Consider the following 17,733-nt stretch of genomic DNA (forward strand, 5'->3'; position numbering starts at 1 on the left):
TAGGTTGACAAATAGACACCCGCTGCTGTTTTGCTTCTAAGGGAAAAGACAGAACACAAGACAAGACAAAAACAGGGGAAACCAAAACAAACCAATATCCTGAATACCCAAACCAATAATGAACAGAAAATAATAAATGGATCACATGTCTCAGCTTCAGTAAATCAGTAAATCCTGCCGACTACGCCAAATTGTGGCATAACAATATGGTGAGTTGATGGGACTACCTAAAGCACGACTACGCCACCCTGAGGATTTCGCCCAGGGAAATAGTTGATTTAACCTAGCACACACACACACTAGGGCACACAGGTTGGTGAAACTGAGGAAGCTTAGAGACATGTTTCCATAAATAATAAATAATGTCATTATTATTAATACACAAGTATAAAATACACACAACACACAAAGACAAGGAACAACAAACACAACAGATGGATGAACACAACACAAAAAGACACTGGACTTAGGCTAACCAGTCAGGCAGGAGTTTAAGGAAGCAGGGATATACCTCCGGGAGGGGGGAACACAGCAACCATGCACTGCTCACACCAAATGCACATACAGTAAAGGAAGAAGAATCCACACACAAACACACCAAAATGGGCTCAAGACCACACACACACACAGGAGATATTACCACCGCTAGGGTGGGGAAGGAGGAACTACCTAACCTCGAGCACAGTCAACAGAACATTGAAGACGTAACAAACCGAAACAAAACAAAAGTAACCACCCGAAGATGGACACAAATAAACAGAAAAGAAATATGAAAACAGTAACACAACCACGCAGACACAAGCACACGCAGGAGCAGCTCTAGCAAACTGCAGCTGCGTGGAAGGAGGACGAGACGTGAAGGGAGACAAACGATACAGTCACTGTAAGCAAAACAGCAGCGGCAACCCACCCAGGCCAATTCCTATGGGAGCGATGAGAACGTTACCGCCACACAACGTTAATAATAAATATTAAAACAGAGGCAGCAAGTTAGCCTACCAGGCATCCAAGGGCACGAGACGCAAGATGACAGGCAGCAGCTTCTATGTGTCCGCTAGCTAAATACAAAGTGTAAAAAACTGTGTGAGTAGCCAGCTTAAACAGAGCAACCGTTTGTGCAGATCAAGGACCCAAACATACCTGTTTGTAGCGGCACACAACGAACACGTAATCCGTTTGACTGAACAGGACACGGAGTAATGGCTGGAACCACGATTTAAACCGGCTTAAACACACGACGAAAAGGTGAACTGAGCTGTACGCAACAGGTACCATGAAATACGACGCATGCCCAGATGGCATTTTGTGGTTGATTTATAGGGCTGGGCAGACTCGCAAAGTGGCAATCACAGGTAAATTGACAGGGACGGGGAGAAGTAAACAGATGGTGACGTCAGATTTAACCTGTCATGCTACAATAGTAAATTCCTCGTCAGGAATGGTCACTTCAAAGAGTGGTCCAACATGGTCATTTGAAGGGAGGTTTTGGCAAGAAGGTGAAAGGAATTACAATATATCCTCTCTGAGAATATGAGAAACATGACAAAGCATTCACTGTGACCGCAAAATATGTGGTCACAATAATCTTCAAATGTTGGTCTCATCATGGTAACAAAGGAAAGGTCCACACCTTTGCATCACCTGGGTTCAGGAAACAAGCTGGAATGTGAAAGACAAAAAACAATTATATGTTCAAACCTACACAGCTGAATCCAGAGTATGTTCTGTTGTATGTTCAGTTGTAGACATACACAGCTGAATCCAGAGTATGTTCAGATCTACACAGCTAAATCCAGAGTATGTTCAGATCTAGACAGTTGAATCCAGAGTATGTTCAGATCGACACAGCTGATTCCAGATTATGTTCAGACTTACACAGCTGACTCCAGAGTATGTTCCATATGCTTCATTACTGCATTTTACTGGAGTAAAGTCTGATTTCTGCATCAGCCACAAGAAACGTCTTATTTCTGACAGTCCAAAAGGACTGGAGAAATAGCTCACTAGCACTGAGAGATATGCTGAAAAACACCACTGAAATGAACTGCTGTCTGAGAGGTGCAGTCAAAAAAGCAAATGTCTTTTATAGCTATTGCACAGTTTTACATCAGGTTTGCCTACCCATGTTTAGAGGATACTGAGACTGAGACCTGGTTAAAGGCAGCCCCAGCACCAAGCATCTCTTAAAGTTGTCCAGTATAGACGTGTATGATCAACATAAAGCACAGGTGTGTTGGAAAAACTCAGGTCAGGAATTTGTCTAAATGTGAACGTGCAGTAGACAGCACTGCAGCACTTAACTGAAGAGCCCTCAAGACACTGTGGCCAAATGCCACCATTCACTGGTTTTAGTCTTGTTTGTGAAGCCACTCAAAGGCCTGATGTGCCCAGGGATGCCTGAGATAGCGCAGGTCATATGAGAGCTGTGGCAATGCACCAACAACGGCTGTGATGCTGACAGAGTGAGAGGCTGAAAAAGCTGTTCAGCAAAGTTGGAGATATAGCAGGGAATTATTATAAATACACAGAAGCCGTGTTGATACCAGTGACATTATCAGTCTCAATGTGCGTTGCTTCTATCTATGATCAAACATAAAGCACCTAAGTAGAAAATAAAGGAAATATAAATCGAATCAAATCGAGTAAATAGAGTCATCCGTCTATCCATGGACATTTCTGAGGTGTGTGACATGGTAGACTGGTTCAGCTCACTGGACAACTCATAGTGGTTACTGAAAGATGGAGCTGTCACCGCAAGAGACCTAAGGAAGTGTTCACCATAGGACAAGAGCTATGGCGATTTGAGATCATGACTTTAAGATTGTTGAATCTTAACAGTGGCCAGTGGGTACAGAGCTGTGTAGTGAGCAACCCTTACTCACAGATGGCTTAAGAGAACTGTTAGCAACACCACGTGTTTAATTTAAGCCTCCTTGCTACCACACTTGGCTCTCATATCCTAGCCCAGTGGAAGAGTGTGTGTCTCACACTGCAGGTTACACTATACTGCATGCAGAGAGTGCTGCTGCCATGTAGCTGTTGCATGGCCTGCTAGTCACAGGGAAATAAGTGTTTCAGTGATTGAAGGGTGTTTTGTCACTGGCTGCAAGACAAATGCTGGTCTCCAACCAAGTGCCACTTTGAGACACACTTGCAAGACAACACTGTAGGGCCACTAGTATGGTGACTCACGATTGGGTAGGTCTGAGCTTTGTTTTTATCACTATTAGTCATAACATTGGCCAGCCCTTTTAACCAGCCAGCCCATTGGCCAGCCCTAGTTATTGGACAAAGGATTTTTTTGTTTGCATTGAGCCTTTGTCTCTGCTCTAAACATGATATTCCTGTCCTGGCTTATCTGGCAGTGCAGGGTCCCTTAATATTGGACACCAACATCGTCAGAGTGGGCTTGTTTTCAGGCACCTCTGCATCCTACCTCCACATCTGCTGTTTGCTGCTGTATATACCATTAAAGCCTCACCCAGCTTTGCAGTCACAGGAAACAGCAGTGACAGGTGACTATTGACATGGTACAGTCCCTGGCATGGCTATTGGTACAGCACTAATGATGCCCTCTTATAATGATCAAGGGTATGCCAACCCAGTCTTTGGACTGCAGAACCAACCAGTGAGGGCTTGTTTGCCATTGAGATGCAATACCTATGGCAAGAACAGGAAGTGCATCCTGAGTTACATATTAAGAAATTCGTTTGTGGAAGGTTCGAGGCCAGATTGGCCCCATGTATCGGTTTTGGACCCAAAGGTGAGGCATACTACACACAGCAAGAGGACCCTACAGTATGAACTATATTTGCAGTGTAGGTCATTTGGCAAGGCATGGACAGCTGCAGCTACTAGTGCAGCAAAGTGACCAATCAGAAGTCATGTGAATGATGCACAACAGTGTGGTGGGTCATTTAAGGGTGACTCCCATAGACACTCCTGGAGTGAGCTATGGTAGATGTAGCCGTAATATCCTCTTGTGGAACTGTATCCACAGACATCCAAATGCAGTAATATGTTTGATGTTATAGAATCCTCCTCAGAAGTTGAAAGTAAGTAAAAAAAGTAGTGCTACAAGGTAAGTATTTCATGTCTCACAAAATACAGAACAATTGTGATGTGTCAGTGGATAGTTATTATTAATATCCTTTTATTTTAAAATCACAAAAAAGGAGAAAAACAATAAGGAAGTTTCATGTAACAGTTTTTCATGAAACTTGAGGATTAAGACAAAGTCCTGGCAGAGAGAGGCTACTCCTTGCGTTGAACGCTAAGGTTCTCCAACTGGCCCCAAGTTGACGTGGTAAAGTAGAAGCATATGTCCTGTTTGGTGCGTGTGAGCAAAGCAGGCAGTAATTCCCCACACAAAAAAGCAACAAAAAAAAATCTGTAATGAAACCTGCCTTTACAGTCACCTGTGCAATATAGCCTTGAGCGCTCCCTTTGATCCAGCAGTCCACATCCACAAATAATAAAAAAAAATCTCCTTTCTGGTGGACTCTGTTGCTTATTGCTTTGGAGGAAAATTCCTAGGCCTCAGTGTCAGGAATACCTTCTCAGACAGTAATAAAGTCCATCTGGGACAGACCTTATCAAAACAAATGTGCAGGCAAGCATCGTGTCCACCAGCTTAATGCTAAACCTTTTGCTACTTACTTCTCACCCGAGGCTCATAACATTGATACTCAGGTTGCATGTCCTGGACCTGGAGGATATGATTCCCCACTGCAACACTCCCACCATTTTAACACACAACCTCTGATCTCCCCAGCAGTTGCCATTAGGCATTAAGGACAGTTTATTATCAAAGCCAAATACCAAAGACACTGCATGCAAACACTGGTGTGGTACATGACTTATTAAAAATCCATGACACTTGCAGCAATGATATATAATAGGCCATATTTACCAACTGAGGGAAATCACTCATCAGCATACTCCATTTCAGGGAACTACTTTTGGCTAAGAGTTGAGGTAAGAAGAGGGGTTCAGATCATCTCAGGATAACCAAACGCATGGTCAGAAATAGAAGGTGATAATGACAGAAAATTTAAACTCTTCATTTTAAAATCACTGAAATGAGCATAGTGTAGAATGCAGAATGATGTGTAAAACACTATACAGTGTGCAGAAGGATGTGTGAGGTACTATTGTCTATTTAAGAAAACACTCCTCAGTGTTCCATCTTTAATGGAATCCATGTTTCTCCATTTTGCCTTTGTTTTCTCTGAAAGCTAAAAATTCCCTGTTGAGTGAGAATGTTGTAAAGGTGTTGGATCACCTCCCCCATGGGCTCCCTCATTAGTTTCCTCTGTGCCAATTATGTTTCCAGACCTTCAAACTCTTCCAAACAGACACTGCATGTGCATCACATATTTCCAGGGAGCAATTATGATGCTACAGATGTGGGTTGTTTATGAATACTGTCTTGTTTACACCAAAGACTGATTGATATGCCCCTCTAATAAAACACCTTGAATCCACACGAAGCATAGCTTATTGGTTCCAAGAGGAATGGGCGGGGGGAGAGAGATTGACTCATGCAGCTACAGTGCCCTCCGCAATTATTGGCACCCTAAGTGAATGTGCCCAAAACAGGCTATGAAAAAATATTTGTTTGTTGTTTATACTCAAAATATTTACTAAAATCTTACCTTTTCATTGAAATAAAATTTCATTAAATAAATACTATTCTCCTAAACAGGTGTGCCACAATTATTGGCACCCTTTAATTTAATGTTTTGAGCAGCCTCCCTTTGCCAAGATAACAGCTCCAAGTCTTCCCCTTTAATGCGTGATGAGGTTGGTGAACACATGGCACAGACCTGAGACCATTCCTACATACAGTATCTCTGCAGATCCTTCAGATTCTGAGGTCAACACATTTGCAGATTCGGCTTCAGCTCTTCCCACAGATTTTCTATGGGGTTTAGGTTTGGGGACTGTGATGGCCATGGCAAAACCTTTATTCTGCTGTCGGTGAACCATTTTTGTGTTGATTTTGAGGTGTGCTTCGGATCATTGTCCTGCTCGGAGGTCCAACCACGGCCCATTTTAAGCTTCCTAGAGGGGGGCTGTTAGTTGTTTTTGTATATATCTGCTGGTATTTGATGGAGTACATGATAAAATGTATCCTAACAAGATGTCCAGGGCCTTTGGAAAAAAACAGCCCAACATCAGAGATCCGCCACCATACTTCAATGTGGGTATGGGGTGCTCTTCTGTATAGCTATCTTTCTGTCTATGCCAAACCCACCTTTGCTGTTTGTTGCCAAGAAGCCTTATTTTGGTCTCATCTGACAATATAACTCTAATATAAAAGTCTGACATACATTTGGCAAACTGTAGGCACTTTAGTTTGTTGTTGATTGACAGCAGAGGCTTTTTTCTGATAACCCTCAAAAACAACTTGTGGTGATGTAGGTGCAGTCTGATGGTAGTTCTGGAGACTTTCTGACCCCAGGACTTAACTAACCTCTGCAAGTATCCAGCTGTGATCCTTGGAGATTCTTTTACCAGTCGAACCATCCTCCTCACGGTGCGTGGGGTTAATTTACAGATAGGTCCTCTTCCAGGCTGCTTTCTTACATCTCCTGGCGCTTTTAACTTCTTAACTATTGCCCTGATTGTGGAAGTGGGTATTTCCAACTGTTCAGATATTTTCTTATTTCCCTAAATCCTGATTTCAGCAGCTCAACAACTTTTTGTCTCACTTTTACACCGACTTCTTTTGTCTTTCCCATCTTGATGAATGACTAAGGGTATTTGGCCTGTGTCACCTCATATTTATACCTCAGCGAAGCAGGAAGCCATGGTTGACCACTTAAGAGTTCCTAATGAAACAGGTGAACTCAAAAATGTAAAACACGACTGGTAATATACTTCAGTTAGATTTTAATTATAGGATTTTCTAGGGGTGCCAATAATTGTGGCACCCATGTTTTGGAGAAAAATATTTTATGTAATGTCAAAAAAAATATTTCTTTCAAGAATTTTACTTTGATGAAAAGGTAAGATTTTTGTGAATATTTTGAGGGAAAGACCAAGATGATAAACAGCAAAGATATATTTTTTCATAGCCTGTTTTGGTCACATTCACTAAGGGTGCCAATAATTGTGGAGGGCACTGTAGAGTCTCAACAGCGTATTCATAGTCATGGATCACAATCAAAGGAAACATCTGGAAGAATATGTCTCTGTAAATAAAACTAAATGAAATATCAGCCCATTTAGTCTTTATTATTTTGTTGTAAAGTACATTTCATTTGCAGAAGTGCATGAAGTTAAGACTTGAAAAACTTGGCACGTAAAACAGGCTACCACACCTGTATCTTTCCTCCTCATAACATTTCTCAATCACCAGGGTTTCATCTGGATAGCAAACTAAACTCTCTGGCTCCTGGAAACGTGGTTCATAATGGCTACACAATTCCCTTAGCTTAACAATAATGTGCTTCCTTCCACAGTGACCGTTTTGGCATTCAATCTTAATCCAAGGAATGGAATGGTAAACAACGAAAATAACCTGGCGACGACCAGAGTCAAAAGGCATCCATTATCAAAATTCTCCTTAGCAGTCAACGGAATGAATACACTTTGGAGAAAAGAAAAAGAAAAAGACAAATAGTGCAAAACAAAATTAATTGCTATGAAATGAAAACACCGGACCTTAAAATAACATGACAAACATCTCCACATATTGCACTACAGAACCTCATGAAATGACATTCAATCAAAAAAATATTAAGTCAATACTAAGGCTTAAGTCCTATGTGCCATGAGAAGAAAGTGGAAGCATCCTCTGCATAGAAAAAAATGCATATTATAAAAAAAATAAACATATACTTCATGTAATCACATTGGCCCACAATCCTGTGTTAAGCCTTCAGAGACATTACAATGTTATCCCACTACAAATCAGTATGCAATCTCTTCATGTATCTCGCCAAGTTAGTACCCGAAGAACAAGTTGATCTGTGGCTGAAGAGGTTGCAAGCCTCCGTCAATTTCCCCTTTGAGACCCTGTTCATAACTGAGACCAATTAGAACCATGATGCAGTGTGAACGTATTCCTTCCATCAGACCCCTGAGTCAGAGTACATTCCATTGATCAGGTAATCCACCTGGGTGTAGTCTTTCCTTCTGTAGCTCTCATACGCCTGTGTGAGGAACAAGACTACAGTCACCACAAAGAACAAGAGACCAAACAGTAGAACTGCAAGAAGAGAGCTGGTGTCCACCAGCCGACGGGTGAGAGGTACACCAGAGGTGATGGGTTTCTTGGTACTGCTCACTGGCCCTTTGGTCGTAGGCTCGGGAGAACTGGCCAGGGCTTTGGGGTTCTCAGACGTAGAAGGTGGATTTAGGATCTTCAGAGTGGTTGGCAATGGCTTCTCTTCAGGAGGGGGTGGTGTCGAGCTGTTTTTTTGTGGCAATTTTGTGGTAGGAGCTACAGGTGCTAGTGCAGTGGTGGTGGTTGCAGGCAGAGGTGGTAGTGCAGTGGTGATGGCCACGGTAGTTGCAGGCAGAGGTGGTGTCTGAGTGGTGGTGGTGGTGGCGGTAGGCAGAGGTGGTGTCTGAGTGGTGGTGGTGGTGGTGGTGGTTGTGGTGGTTGTGGTGGTTGTGGTGGTTGCAGGCAGAGTTGGTGTCTGAGTGGTGGTGGTGGTTGTTGGCTTTGGTGTATTGGTAGTTGGAGATAATGTTACTGCAACAGTTTTTGTAGAAGGTGTTAATTGTGCTATCCTTGCAGTGCTCTTAGGGGGTGGTGGCGGGTTGGTTGGCGGATTGGTAATTGAGGAAGGGGGTGTAGTTGAGTTGGTTTTTGGTGATATGGCTATGGAGACTTTTGGTTTGAATGTGGTGATAGTTGTGGTGGTGGTGGCCTTGGGCTGTTCAGAAGTAGAGGCTAAGTTATGTTTGTTAAGTTCACTGTCAACAGCCTGGTTGGCTCCTGCTGATGCATTCTGTTTCTGGACCAAAGAGGCTTCAGAATGTAAAGTGCTGTTTGTAGTCTTCAGGGGTATGGTATCTGCTGGGTTAGAGTTGGTGATGACGGGAGATGGAGGTCCACTACCAACACCTGAAACAAAACAAAAATAACAAAATGTGAGATGTCTTTTGCAGTGATTATTAAGAAAGCTGATATATAAATGTAACAACACATTATCAGCTTTTTTGAGGCATAAAGCAGGATGGTGGGAATATGCTTTGAAATAGAACTGACCTCCAAAAACAGATCTTTATCTAAATCAGTACAAGGTCAGAAAGGCTTAGTTACTCATCCACTTTATGTAGCTAAAATGTGAGCGGTAAAGGCAGAATATATGGGGTCACTGACTAAAATCTGTTCCTTTCTGATTCCTGATGATGTAGGATCTACTGAAATATCTACTGATTTTTTACTTCTCTTTGACAGACAGTCAGGTCGAGGTGAATACTTACTAATTCTTACTAATAACATGGTCACCTGCCTATCAGAATGTGTCATTTTCTGTCTTTCCTGTTATTATTTTTTCTAGGTTGAGATACAATATCTTCCACACCTTTATCAAACTCTAACTCGCACACAAGCTTGCACACAAAACCCATGCTGTGGTATTCTCTTATAGTATGTAATGTTACAATTATGAGAGAATCAGGGGAATGAGAGGTTGTGGATTTAAGCAGACACTTCAAAACAACACTGTGCAACAATTTGCCACTTTCTGAGGCATGCTTTTATAGGAAACTAGTTATGGCATCGTCTTCAAACCCATTTAGATACTATGTTTTTATGTGAATGAGTCACACACCTATCTTTTTCACTAGTCATCCAGGTAATGCACTATATAGTTCTGTGGTCCAGGATGGAAGACCCTGTTAAAGAAGCAGTAAGGAGTTTAGACTAAGACTAAGGCCCAATCTCAATACTTCCCCTTGCCCCTTATCTTCCCCCTTACCCTTGAAGTTGCGCATTCATGTGAGAGCTAGTGGTGTCTCAATACCCAATTTGATCAAGATTAAGGGATAAGGATTGAGGGCTATATGGCCCTTGGAGTTAAGATGATCCGAGACCTTACTTGCTCCTCCAAGGGCTATCCCAGAGCACACAGCGAAACCAGCTCGGGAATTTTCAAAAAAACATGGCTGCTTGAAGTGAGGAATATTTTACATGAATAAAGCTATCTACACAACTTTTTATATGTTTATAATGACTCGGTTTGATCTGAAATGTGCTACACAAACGATGCAGAGTATTGTAGGTCTTAACTGAAGCTTTCAAACAGTAGTTTTAGGTTACAGCTAGCGCGTATGCCACCACTCCATCGGATTATATGGTAGCTTGCTAGGACTAGCCTGACTCCATGCATGTGTACAGATAACTTTATTATCCACGAATTACGTTTGATATCTGTGAATGACAGCACTTGCTTTGGAGACATCGATCCGTGCTTTACATGTACCGTCCACAAAACAATTACAGCAGTCTAGTTTTGTGCTCTATACAGTCGTATATATATTTGCAACCATAATTGAAACTTTTTTTAAATCGCTAGTTTCATAGCTCATACAGTCACGCATGTCTACAGATAACTTATCCGCGAATTCCGTTTGATATCTGTGAATGACAGCACTTGTTTGAAGACATCGACCTGTGCTTTACATGTACCATCTTGTATTATCCAGGGACGCCAAGTGACATACCCGAAACCGAGTGGCGTCTCATTTCATAGGGGAAAGTTTTCAGCCCTTGGCCCTTACACTTGCAAGTGCTAGGGTTAAGACAAAGACAAAGAAAAAGGGGCAAGGGGAAGAATCGAGATTGGGCCTAAGTTTAGACTAAGACTCCTTACTGCTGCTTTGAACCAATCAAAATGTCTTCCGTTCCTAAGACACAATTTTCCACCTTTAATCTGATTATTTATTTGCAGCATGCAAACTGAGAATTTACCTTTGTCTATGTTCAGGTCTTGAACGGTGATGTTTTGGCAAACTTCACTGCTGGAACATTTCAAAAGGAAACATACTGATTTATCTGCCCAATAGAGAGTCCAGTCACAAAGGACATGAATGCCTGGAATAAAACGCAAAGAGAAGTCAGCCAGAGCACTTGTGAGTTATTGTTCACTGCAGCACAGGATCACACATTTCTTAAGCATCATACAAAATGTTTTAGAAATAGTGGGACATCAAGCAAACCACTAGCCTCCCTTTCTTGCTTTTAAGGAGGAAACCAGTAACCTGATCCTTTGCTGTGAGATGGAGGTGTGCTATGTTATGTCTTAGCATTCCTCTTTCCATGTGAGACCCTTCATACAACTTCACATCAGTGGCAGAAGTGATTACTGATTATCATGCTTAGGAAATACCGCATTTGAAACATCTCAAAACTGGCAAAACTGACAGGGGTAAAACTAATCAGGTCCCCACCCCAATATGTGCAACATCACTCAATGTGATGAATTCAGCCAATAAACAAAAAAAGTTCACCAAGAAATTGAGAATGAGAGCAAGGGCCGCCAACTGAGGAAAGTACAATGACAGCGCTGGCAGGCAGTGGCACCTCAGTCATCTTTTAAGCAAACTAATTGGAAGGCCATCTGCTTTCTTGTTTCGAATGATTCTCCAGCTGTTCCAAATGGGACTGGAGTACAATGTGAGGAGGGGCGGGCAAGATGATGGTTGGCTGTGGTGTGTCTGTGTGTGTGTGTGTTTGGGGGGGGTGGGCAGACTGAAATTGAAAAGGACACTTTCCCTAACATCACTTGGAGTCACCTTATAGTAAGCTATAAGAATAATGTGGCCTGAACACACTGACTGTGTGTGTATAGGTCTGAGAGCTGGGATGCTGAATGATTATATATTTATAGCTCACCAGCATACCAGGCATTTCACATTTCCAGATGGTGAGTCCAAGCTTTCATTTCTTAGCTACTTATAACCATACTCCTGCACTAGAATCCTGACAGAGCAGGTTTGGGTGCTGTAATATTTGAGTATGTCTATGTCTGAGTGACAGAGACAAAAAAAAACGAAACAAAAAAAAACAAAAAGATAGCCCCAGGCATCATATCCTCCATGTTCTGTGCACACACGTGCTGAAGCTCAGGTAGGTCCACATGTGTGGTGTGTTACTTTTCCTTTTTTAAGGGCATTGTGTGATTTAATTGAAAAAAAAAAAGAAAAAAAAAGAAAGACAGAACGTGTCATGACAAAGACTTGAAGCGTATGGCTCGCCAAAGCAGCGCCAGGCTCATAAACAAAACAGCAAGGCCCAAGCATCCCTTTCATCTTAAATCTAAAACACATGGCCCCTTTGAAATTACATGTCCTTCAAGTCAAAATATGGGATTTAAGAAAAAAACATATGGCTTTCGTTTTTTTATCCAAAATATGATATTTTACAGACTCCTGATTTTTCAGATTTATCTCCAGAGGTAGCCACTGAGATGTATTTCATGCATGCAAAACAAACTACTTTGAGAACATCCAGACAGGATTTGAGAGATCAAAACAACCCTTTGGTTAGTTTAATATTTAAGATAGAAGGGGTGTAATTGCAGCTCTATAAACAACATGACCAAACAGTGAATATATATACTCAAGACAAAATAAATGATTACATTGGATGCATAGTTAGTCATGAAAAATGTCAATACTAAAAACTTACTCAGCACAGTACTCATCAGTTTCAGCATTTTGATCCTCTACCAGTAACCACACATAGAAAATTACAGGCCAGCTAAATAGGATTAAGCAAAAAAATTTAGCTAATTTTTTCTTTCATTAGTCTATTCAACATACAAGTTCAAGACAACTCCCACTCTTGAGACAGATTCCCCAACTGTTATGTCTCATTACAATGTCTGTTATTATATGAAATATATAGACTTACACAGAGCTGTAGTACAGTTGTATTGGCTTTGGACTGTTTGATTGGCCACTACAGTGACTGTGGCACTGCCAACGGAGAACAACTGCAGGGTGAGTAGCCCCAGGACAGGGGAGAAGGTGATGAGAGGGTGGAGGGTCATGGTGGGGTTCAAGAACCTGGGTGGGATGAGGATCATCACCATCACAGGAGGGACATCTACAGGACACAGGGGAGAACACGTTTGTGTGATCTTTCAGGTCAGGCTCTTCTGATACAGGAAAGACTACATGTTGATGTCATTATTACATTTTTAAATTTCCCAAAGCTTATCATTGACATGACCCAACATGACAGATTCTGAGAGACAGAGTCAGTAGACAGGTAGACCAACCTGTATACTTTTTATTCTGTAACATATCAGAGATGCATTGTACTACACTGTGGTGCATGTAGTTGTTGAATTCATCAGTATGATGTTCGCATAATCTAGTACATTATACAACAACTCCTTTTAACCAAGAGTTTTTACATTGTTCTGAGTATGCTGCCAATTTGACATACATTTCGCATGAATGCAGGGTGCATTTTTAGTAACACTTGCACACATCAATTCTTACTCATTGGTTCCACCTACCTGTGTGTTTGAAAAGTGCACTGTGGACCCAAAAATGACTGAGGTTAAATATTCTCAGTCAATGTGTCTTAACTAGCTTTGCTCATCAATAGATTCAGTTTTTTTCCCTCTCCACATTTTTACCCCTGATTTAAACATATAAGCTGTTTAAGAAAGAAAGATTTTGAGTGAAGGGCTTCGGTAAGTAAACAAATGTAGATACACATACATCTTTGCTCAGCTAGAGATTGTGTAAAATGTAGATAGCCACTTGATGCTTGCTATGTTGTAAGCACAAAGTAATTTACAACAGGTTTTCTCTTGAGGGAAGTACAGACAAAGACTGTTATGATTGTGTCATGACAGCCTACTTTGGAGCATTTGAACATAACCTGGAGAAATAATGATTGTGTTGATTGTTAAACACAATTTACAGCTGACATTTGGAGTTCCTGCTTAATAAGTAGGCTAGCATTATTCAACATGATTACACAGCTAGGGCGGGAACGTTATGCGCACACAAGCTATACCCACTCTTTCTTTCATTAAAAGTAGAAAAAAGCAGGATACGTCTTAAGGAGTGGTACATTTAGTTAATGATAAACAGGCTAACATTCACAAAAAGATCTGTTATCCCTAGGAACGAAACCAAATTCAGAAAACAAGGAGTTGTATAATTCTGGTTACAATGTCACTATTTTTGTCACTATTTTTATAACCAATATTATAAAACTATGGAACAACTTCCTCTCCTACCCTCTGAAAGAATATAATCACAGCACTGTACCTGAACCTGATCCAATTAGCTCTAAACTATCAGAGCTCTTCCAAAAAGGTGCAGCTTTACCTCAGGCACTGCAAGAGGGTGAAGGAGGGCATGATGAACCATGACCTGTGCCATATAATAAACGGAACACAATAATTCAGTCACTTATAGTGTGCCAACAGGAAACTCATTCCTGCCTACCTGACATTCAGTCTACCAGTCTGCCTGAAGGCTACATCCTGAGGTAACGTTTTAAAACGCTGGTCCTCGGTCATGATTTATCTTTTCATCATTAAATCATAAACTACTTCACAAACTACTGTTAACTATGGAGCTACTACATAAAATACAAAACTCAATCAATGGCATATGATTTATGCCTTCTTATACTATCCACATGTTGGTCATGTGCTTAATCAGACTGCCTCCTCCCTAAAGGAAAACAACGTGATAGTCAAAAGAATGGAAAAACACACTTCACCAGGACACAGATCCGGCGGCCTATGAGCACACTACAAGAACACTGTTCGATCGGTGGGGTATATACTTTGAATGCACAACGATAGGTTGGAGGAAAAAAACAAATAAGTAATGATAGGTAGCTATATTAAAAAATAAGAACTTACCTTAAATATTTGTTCCACATTAACGTTACCCCTGTCAACAGTGCGTCCTGTCCTGTTTAAATTGTGTTAAAGAAAATAGTGAGTTAGCCAAAGTGTAAGCGAATGATTTGATATTAAGGTCACTCCGTTCACACTTTGCTCATGCTGTCATCATGCATGTATGGTTTCTAAAATAATTCATACAAGTGGATTCACTAACGTCAAAGAGTTCAAGACAAATACTACAATGTGTAAGACGATTGCAGATATGAAACGTTAGCCAGTCAGTCAGCTTGCTAGCTTTTTGCGTAGCTTAGTGAGAATCGAGCTAGCACAACTAGCTAGCCAGTCAAGTAATGCTGTACTGTGTGAAATACGTTATTTTCTGTTTTAGACACAAACAAAACATGAGGTGTTAACTTACCAATATTTAAGCATTCCAGCCGCAACGTTTCCTAAACAACTTACCCTGAGTTTCAGGAACGAGGGGCGTGTGTTGACGCTGATTGACTCCTACCGGTACGTTTCGTGGTCTTCTCTAGGGGATTTCTGTCGGTCCACAGGCCAATGTACAAGAACGTGCTCCCATCTGCTGTATCGGAGGTGAAATGTCTATGTGTAGGAAATGCCGAACAAAACGTTGCTCCAGAGGGTTTTCCTAGTCCTACCCTTTTACCTTGAAGTTTTTAAGATAATCTGTATTTTGTATTGAAGTCGTATATCAGTAAAACATCAGTCCAGTAGGCATATTTTCTTCTTGAAAAAACCGTTCACCCGCATTTCCTCAAGCAATGTGGCCTATATTTGATGCATATGACTAGGACAGACAACCAAACTCGGGATGATAGGCCTACTTCATTTAATTAAAATCAGTTTGTTCTTTTAAAGCAAGGTAGTTCTCGTGAAGAGATAAACCAGAGAATAAAGTAGCTCAGGGAATATGTGTCTGGTTTAGAACCATGATAAAGATCTTCTGATCCAATGAATGGCCTAGTCCACTTAAATGTGCAGAAATATAATCAGCACAGTACGTGTCATTGTAGGCTACACCATCAGACTCATATGCTCTGTTTATGTTGGTGTGGGTACAGGTAACCAAAACGTAAATTAGTTAAAACAGACCTAAACTGCACACACTCTTACATTCAGAAGGAGCGGGCAGTCAGAGTTTAGGTCTAATTTACGTTTTGGTTACCTGTACACCAACAGTGTGAGAAATCATATGGATCTGCATACAAACCGAAATTGTCCTGGTTTGTCAGGCTTTTGAAGTCTGTTTGCTTGGTGTGAATACTCATTCTGTAATTCCTTTTCTACATCAAGCCAGGAGTCATTACCACTAACACCAGCACTTTTTTTTTAGTTTTGTTAGGCGGAGATGGTTACCTTTGCCAGGTTGATGACCTACTATGGCCTTTGGAAATGTGAAAAAGCTTCTAAATAATTATATAAATATTTCCTTGCAGCATTCTTAGGGACCGTTTTTAATGTGACCTTGTGGCTGTGAGTGTGTAGATCTAATGATGATAATTCTAGGAGGTTACATGAAAACTACTCAAGCCTACTTAAACTGTTCCCCATATCACCTTAACCAGAGGTCTCAAACTCAGGCCCGGGGGTGAAATCCGGCCCGCAAAGTTCCATTGATATAAAAAAAAAAATAGAAAAGTTCCAGTTTTAATTGGGCCACCCCAGCGTTTACGGTAAAAATCTGACTTCCCAATGACCAGACTGGACGCTCATCTGCCCCAGGGTAATTTGAGTTTGAGACCCCTGACCTAAACCTTTTAAATAAATATCTAAAATCGATCATAAGTCCTACACTGCACAACAGCAGGATGGCTAATAATGTCCCCCTTTCTTCAATAGTACTGCTTTAGCAAACTAATTATTACTTATTATTTATACTTTATTTGTGTTGGATTTCAGTTGACACTTTAATTTACAACATAACATCACATATCTGTGTACCCTCACAATGTCATCCACCCACACCAGCAGCTGTGTACTGCAAGGTAATATCAGACAGCAAGTTGGTGCTTTACTCTCACTTTGGTATAGAAGATTTTGACATTAATCAACATTACTATTTGGGCAGGTATTATTATTTGGTACAGTGTTCCTGGACCAAACACCAAGCTTATACTCAATATCCAGGGAGCATACGTATTGAGAAAATGTATACCTGTATCACACTGTTAGTCAGTTATAAATGTGTCTGACGAGTATGAAATAAAATGTGGGCCTAAGACTTGCCAGTGAAATACTTAGTTCTATTTGTATTTTAGTAAGGGATGTTATTGTGGAAACCAAAGGAGCAAATTATCTGAAAGAACCATTCTGACTGCTGTGTTTATGGAGAGATTGGTTTATGGTGTACTGCATTTCAACCTGTCTGTGTAGTGGTACAAATGAGTTGTAATGGATGCCTTGTATGCATTCTGATGTTTTCTAAACTTCCCCTTGACGAACATGACCATTTTTATCACTGGAATAATCATAAGCAAGTCATTTTTTGTTCCTGTTTTTTTTCCTTGGCATGTAAACATATAGATATATTGAAAACTGTGTAAGGCTCATTCTGAACTGTAGTTCATGACAGGTGCTCAACCTTTCTTAAGTTTCCTAGCAACGCTGTACAAGGTAACCAAAGACCCAGCTTTGTCAAAAGAACAACAAAATGGCATATAGGTTTAACAAAGTCGAGTGTGACTTTATTCTCTGAGTTGAATACGTTTCACAATGAGCCAAGATCAGTGGGTGAGAGTACAGTAATTCCCATCTACTGTGACCTGACATCAACAAAGCAGTGGGAGGGGGAAAAGAGGGGGGAGAGAGAGGTAGGGAGGGAGGGCAAGAGAGAGAGAGAGAGCACGAAAGGGAGGCAGGGAGA

At 41.0% G+C, this 17,733-nt stretch overlaps 1 protein-coding gene across 2 annotated transcripts; it reads right to left on the reverse strand.

Annotated features, from left to right (window-relative positions):
• Window positions 1–7,196: 7,196 nt before the first annotated feature.
• On the reverse strand, window positions 7,197–15,336 carry cUnh11orf24 (chromosome Un C11orf24 homolog). Of its 2 annotated transcripts, none has more exons than XM_080842460.1 (5): window positions 15,309–15,336; window positions 14,862–14,913; window positions 12,878–13,072; window positions 10,934–11,056; window positions 7,197–9,082 (listed from the first exon to the last, which is right to left on the reverse strand). In XM_080842460.1, the coding sequence occupies exons 3-5, from the start codon at window positions 13,056–13,058 to the stop codon at window positions 8,082–8,084; spliced, it is 1,305 nt and encodes a 434-aa protein (XP_080698586.1). In that variant the 5' UTR covers window positions 13,059–13,072; window positions 14,862–14,913; window positions 15,309–15,336; the 3' UTR covers window positions 7,197–8,081. The 2 variants fall into 2 exon arrangements, with proteins under 2 accessions (XP_080698586.1, XP_080698585.1); XM_080842459.1 differs by having other exon boundaries at window positions 15,265–15,312.
• Window positions 15,337–17,733: the final 2,397 nt, after the last annotated feature.

The sequence above is a fragment of the Sprattus sprattus genome (genome assembly GCF_963457725.1).
Source record: "Sprattus sprattus genome assembly, chromosome: 7".
Taxonomy (NCBI): domain Eukaryota; kingdom Metazoa; phylum Chordata; class Actinopteri; order Clupeiformes; family Clupeidae; genus Sprattus; species Sprattus sprattus.

Coding starts and splice junctions, on each gene's coding strand:
- cUnh11orf24 (XM_080842460.1), bottom strand. CDS start 13,058: ATGGTGATGATCCTCATCCCACCCAGGTTCTTGAACCCCACCATGACC. Junction 11,057..12,877: donor CAACTGTACTACAGCTCTGT/GTAAGTCTATAT, acceptor GTTTTATTCCAG/GCATTCATGTCCTTTGTGAC. Junction 9,083..10,933: donor AGACCTGAACATAGACAAAG/GTAAATTCTCAG, acceptor GTTTTGTTTCAG/GTGTTGGTAGTGGACCTCCA.